The 6,239-nt window shown below is 39.5% G+C and overlaps 1 protein-coding gene across 1 annotated transcript; it reads right to left on the bottom strand.

Moving 5' to 3' along the window:
* Window positions 1-2,669: 2,669 nt before the first annotated feature.
* LOC149646245 (uncharacterized) lies at window positions 2,670-4,151 on the bottom strand. Its single transcript, XM_089850307.1, has 4 exons — window positions 3,894-4,151; window positions 3,554-3,828; window positions 3,214-3,394; window positions 2,670-3,143 (listed from the first exon to the last, which is right to left on the bottom strand). The coding sequence occupies exons 1-4, from the start codon at window positions 4,149-4,151 to the stop codon at window positions 2,670-2,672; spliced, it is 1,188 nt and encodes a 395-aa protein (XP_089706433.1).
* Between the last annotated feature and the right edge of the window lie 2,088 nt (window positions 4,152-6,239).

Here is a 6,239-nt window from a genome sequence, read left to right as displayed (position 1 = left end):
CTGTAAATGTTTTTGTACACCGCCAGAACGTTAGAGGGGCAAACACTGTCTGGTGCGACTTTTATTACGGAATGGTAAGATGCATTGTAGCCTTTAACCATGCTCCAGGCCAACTCAACCGAAACCCATTCGACAGAAATGAAGCCGAATTTGGCGGTAAATTATTGCAGTAATTTGGTCTAAAAAGCCTCTATAATTATCTTCTTATAACTTTAGCCAATTGATGTTTTTATATTTTGTACGTAAATACATGAACAATTAAAGGTCATATTGCACTTTCTTTTATAATTTTTTGGGTACTAATTAAGGTTCCCCCCATTTCCTCCAATTTAAAACACCCAATTCCCATTTACTCAAATCTCATTCAACCCAATTCCCAGTTCTCCTATTCCAATTAATCCAATATTGCATACCCAAAAAGACTCAAATAGTGTAGAATTTGATGGTTTTATTTATTTATTTTTTCATTCTATAAGGAATACACTTACTTGAAGTATATAACCGCTCCAAAGAGGAAAAGACGTCCTCCTAACCAAACCAAACCTAACCTAGCATATTAGTAATGTTTTGGAAAAGGCATATTATTTGAGAAGTCAATGAAGCTAAACATCAATATTTTGGAAAAGGCGTAACATTGTTAAATGATTTATAAAATATTACTAACCCAATTTAACCAAACCTAACATAACATAACAGTAATGTTTTGGAAAGGCATATTATTGGAGAAGTCAATGAAGTTAAACGTCAATATTTTGGAAAAGGCGTAACATTGTTAAATGATTGATAAAATATTACTAACCTATCTTAACCAAACCTAACCTAACATATAACCCAACCTAACCTAAAAAACCAAAATAAAATACCCCAGCTATATCATCCAATTTCTAACTCAACCTAACAATGCTATATTTCTCGTTGTGAAATCCTTAATACTGCTGAATTATAAATTCGCCTTCTAAATTCAGCACCTGCAAGGAAATTAAATTCGATTATTATCGATTATTCAGAATTATACTTATAATTCGATTTTAGTAAACTCACCTTCCTGATGGAGATTCGAACGAAAATTTTCTGCGTGACGATCCGACGCTTTACCACTAGTCCACGGTGGGATGCAGACCATTTCGAAATCAAATAAACTAATATACTAGCTGGGACCTTTCGGTTGAAGGGAATTCGTTCCAATGAGATTGGATTGAATGGGAAAATATTCCCTTTTAATAGAAAACCGCCATTGGGCTAGATTTTAAAATTCTGGCTAGAAATTTTCGGACGAATGAAATTCTTTCCAATGGGATTCGTTCCAATGGTATTCGGTTGATGCCTGTCAAATGATCTATATATCTATAGGAATTGAAATGAGTCAACATTTTGAATATTCGATGTTTCAAAGTTTTAATTAATCTTTCTACAAAGGGACAATGGCATTTTTCTGACGTCATAGAACCGTATTTTATTTTACTTTTCTTTTGCGTATGTGAATTGATAACTTCTTTACCTAAATCGAACCAGATGATTTTTGGTTTGCTTTGTTCGATGATTATTTCGAGAGATTTCGTAGCTCCCGTCGCGTGTTTTCTTTTAGAAGTGCAATAAAGGCTTTTCGCGAAAAGCTGTCAATAAAATAAGGTATCTGTAGTCATCGTTGTATTTGGCGATTGGCCCAAATCAGCTAGACTGCTTGGTACAAATGGTTTAATCCAGTGAAGGCGGCTTTGTGTTTACTATTAGATAAATGTCGTTTAAGGTTTCTTATTTTTGGAGCCATAGGCATAGAGTTCTATAGGCCCTTGGGGCCCGAGCCCCTTTAAAAACTTTTGAGGTGGCCACGGGCCCCTCAAAAAATTTGTCATCCATAATACCGAAATTATGAAGATAGTAATCTCGTAAAAATTATTTTTATGTATATCTAAATGCAAAATCCATTAAAACCACCACAGAGGACTTTTTTCCGAATAGAATTGTTTTATTTTGTTCGGGTAAAATATAAAAAGTTTAGTTTCTATGAGAATGTTTTGTAAATGGTTGAGAGTGAGGTGACCGGTCAAGGCAGAAGCATCTGGCAGCCCATACCAGTTGGCTGGTTTTCATGGTCTTCACGTCAATTAAATTTAGATGCTACTACAAAAAGGTAGACTGTTGATACAAATAACGGAGGGAATGAGAGATATGATAGAAAAGTGCAACTGGTCTTCAAAAAATTACCTACTTTAAGCATGCTCTAGTCTAGTGCGACTTTAGTGCCTTGGATCTAATGGGTAGGTTCATAGCTCGTACGATATTATGCCGTGGAAAACGAATGTATGGCCATTGATACTAGATGTTTTAAGAGGGATTAGAAGGGAGAGGGAAATTGTGGAAGCGTTATCGGCGTGTCATGTGCAGTAGAAACAACCGGATTTCTAGATTTCAGTACACTGTACCATTTAAGGCCAAGTCAAGGATGATGAGGAGGATGCGAAATCGAATCGAAATAGGCCCGATAACTGTGGAACGGCTTAGATCCGGTGGGGCGCAAAAATGGTAGAGGAATACTTGGAATAGAACTTCAATTTGTTTCCATATATCGTTGAAAGATAGCGGACGCTGATGCTATCCCAAAAGGCTAGCGATTGTAAGTGTAGAGGCTTTTAGGTGTGTTGATTGCAACTAGCTTCTTTGATTCGTCATCAAGCATCAGCTGGTTGTAGGCGTCCTTCATACCCAGTCTTGCAACCTGCCATGGACGCAAAGATGTCATCTGCCCTTGGTAGCGGGTACTTCTCGATATTGATGACTTTGTTGGCTGTGACCTTGAAATCGCCACATATTCTCACGTTGTTGTTGTTCTTCATGCCTGGTACAATGGGTGCTGCAAACTCTGAGAATAGGATTGGTGATATGATGTTAGCTCTTTCCGGTCTTGTCAATTCGGCATCGACCTTGTCCTTCAGAGCGTGGGGAACGGAACGTGGTTTGAAAAATCGTGGTACTGCGTTGGGTTTGACGTAAAGATGAATCTTGACATCCTTGAGGCAACCAACAGCGTCATCGAACAGTTTCTCATGTTTGTCCAGTATTTGAAGAAGCGTGGAATTTTGTTCCTGTGAACGGCAGTCTTGTACAGAGTTGACTGATCCCGTCTTTCTCGAGATTATGTTAACCTCGGAGAATATTCAAGTGCGGCCGCATAAGTCCGGTCTTGATTCGTCGGATACCACCATCAGAGGTAACTCGAGTGTTTTTCCTCCTGACTGGACCTTCAATTTGACTTCTCCTTCGATGCGAACTGAATGACCTGACCACTAATATAGGCCAACGTTCGTCGGTTGAAGTGGAATTTCCAGTGCGATCCGCTTGTAAGTTTTCTTGGAGATGATGGTGTGCGCGGATCCCGTATCTATCTCCAATCTTACTGGATGATTATTGACTTTGAAATCCATTAAGTAAGGTTCCGGTGGCGTTTCTGCAAACTTTTCTGGCCTTGCTCTGACGTGATGGAGCTCTTATTCTTGGGGAGTTTCATCTTCAGCTTCTATTATGACATTGGCTCAGATGAACTGCTTTGGCTTACGTTTCTCCATAGTGTTGCCGTTTTCGCATTCTCGCTGCGACAAGCTTTGCCAATATGTCCAATTCGTTGACATGCGTAACACTTGGCGGTTTTAGGTAATGGCGTCTTGTAGAGTGAGAGCTGAGCCTTTGTCGATTACACGATCTTGCATAGCTTTGTCTTCGATCCCTCCAACAATTCGATCCCTTATCATGTTGTCCAATTCCCGGAAATTGCAAAACTCTGCCCTTTTTCGTAGCTCTCATACGAAAGTAGAGACCGATTCGTTCGGGAGCCTGCATTTAAGTCGCTCGACCACTTCGTTTGGTACTGGATTGTAGTGATTGTTCAGGGCGCTTACTAACTCGTCATACGTCTTATCTTTAGGCAGTGCTGGTGAAATCAGACTTCTGATCAATGAATAAGTATCGTCTCCGCATACCGTCAAAAGAATAGCTCGTTTTCTTTTGTTGATGGCTGACTTCTCTTCTTGGGTCATCGTGGCAGTTGTCTCGATCAAATTCGCGGAAAAATATCGTTCCAATCGCTCTGAATACAACGTCCATGTGTGGATTTTACTCTCCAATTGCACAAACGCTCCTGTGGTGGATGTCGCCATGCTGAATTCCGTTACGCGCACGAGTAGGGAATTCGAAAGTTTAGTCTACCGTTTATTACTTAAATACGTGCACTATGTTACAAAAGACCGATATTTCGGCAAAAATTCCTTATGGCTTATAGTGACAATATTTTTATATTTTTGACTTCCTCTGAGTTCTAGAATCTTACCAAACTAAATAGTTTTCGGGTGCGCCATCTGGTAGCCAAGTTAGCCCCCTAGTAAGTTTATGTGTATTTTGACGTTTGTAATGTCTTAATAGTCTTATTCTTATGGTAGGTTAAAAATTTCATTGGTAAATATCTCTTAACATTGGAGATGCAGAGAAAAAACTATAGAAAATTGCGGAAAATGAGTCACTTTTTATCAATGATTACTCTTAAACGCCCGAGTGAATTGCGGCGCGCTTTTCTTTAGAATGTAGTGCAAATATCATACTATATAAATACCTAGTAGGATATTTGCGGTTTTGTCTGGTCTTTTAACAGTTGGTGTTCCGAAGCCTAAAAAAGGGAGGAACGAAATATGCAACAAGTGGAACGGCGCACTTACAAAAAATTCAGCACCTTTATGCAACCTATAAGTGAAACATTTAAATTCATGATGAAACAGAATATGTTTATTAAATTTAGACTACATGTTGGTATGATAAGACTACATTCCCGGACCCAGCAGTCCTACAGAAATTATAAACTTGGAAGAACATAAAATAGAAGATACATGCTTTCTGCCGATTTCGATTGTATCACTTTGAACACCGAGGTCAAAGACGGATATCAATATACTGATTGCGAGTAAACTGTTACAGTCTTATCACACCAATATGTACTAGAAGTTTTATAAATATATTCTTTTTCATCTTGTATTATAGTGTTGCCCTTTTCGTTGGCATAAAGGTGCTGTATATTCTGTAAGTGTGTCGCTTAACGTTTTGCATATTTCGTTCCTCTTTTTTTAGACTTTGGAACATTAACTGTTAAAAGACCAGCCAAAACCGCAAATATCATTCTGGGCATTTTTATAGTATAATATTTGCACTATATTTTAATGAAAAGCGCGTCGCAATTTAAGTGCGCGTTTAAGAGTAATCATTGATCAAAAATGACCCATTTTGTGCAATTTTCAATAGTTTTTTCGCTGTGTATTAAATAATAAATTTTATTTACTAATGGAACTTTTAACATACCATAAGAATGAAGCTCTTTACACATTACAAACGTCAAATCACACTTAAAACTACCAGGAGGCAAACCTTCGACAAGACACAAGAAATTAGGCTAAGGTTCTACATTAGAGCGCGGGCCGCCTTGAAACTTCGACGGAAATTACTTCTAAAGGAAGGGTCAACTACATTCACATTGCATCGAGCCGCCTCGAGTTATTTCACAAGAAACGCGTGCTAATTTTAAGAAAACCGGTCCTCCCGACCCTAGCTAGGCTTACTCTTCCTACGGAATGACGGGATTCGGCCATTCTCAAAATGGTTCCGAACCATGGCGGTATACGGAGTGGAAACCTTCGCCGCCGTCCAGTCGAGATACTTCCCCTTACGCAACGGAATTCCCAGTTTTATCTTTCGCGAGTTAACATCACGGGAGAAACGAGAGCAGCCGCATGCTGAATTCGGTCTCGAAGGCTATCAAGTGTTGGTGGCTCAGTGGCGTACACAAGGCTTTGTACATACCCCCAAAAGAAAAAAGCCACAGGCGTTAAATCTGGCGAACGAGGTGGCCAAGTGACTGGACCACCACGATCTATCCATTGGGGACCGAATTCCGCGTCTAGCCAATCCCGAGAAACACGTGCAAAATGCGGTGGTGCACAATCGTGCTGGTACCAAACTCGTCTTCGTTCTGCTAAGGGAAGATCGGCTAGGGCATCGGACACTACGGTGTTAAAGAGATCAACTTAACGATCTCCGTTTAGATGTTCTTCGAGAAAAACAGGTCCAATTATCCGATCACCTAATAATCCACACCAAACGTTTATCCTCCAATTTTCTTGGTAATGATTCGCCCTTAGCTAATGGGGATTTTCCCTCGCCCAGTAGTGCATGTTGTGGCGGTTAACTTTACCGTCCCATTAAAA

The sequence above is a fragment of the Phalangium opilio genome, unplaced genomic scaffold (assembly GCF_054372755.1).
Source record: "Phalangium opilio isolate 3A_F unplaced genomic scaffold, DU_Popi_V2 ptg000089l_1, whole genome shotgun sequence".
NCBI lineage: Eukaryota > Metazoa > Arthropoda > Arachnida > Opiliones > Phalangiidae > Phalangium > Phalangium opilio.
Note: the sequence above shows the minus strand (reverse complement) of the source record. Positions and strands in the feature narration are given on the sequence as shown.

Bases quoted from the DNA above. Each gene is read 5' to 3' on its own strand.
- LOC149646245 (XM_089850307.1), bottom strand. From the start codon at position 4,151: ATGGCGACATCCACCACAGGAGCGTTTGTGCAATTGGAGAGTAAAATC. The intron at 3,829-3,893 runs GTAAGCGCCCTG...ACTTAAATGCAG, and splicing joins ATAAGACGTATGACGAGTTA to GCTCCCGAACGAATCGGTCT. The intron at 3,395-3,553 runs GTAAGCCAAAGC...ATAATCATCCAG, and splicing joins CGGCAACACTATGGAGAAAC to TAAGATTGGAGATAGATACG.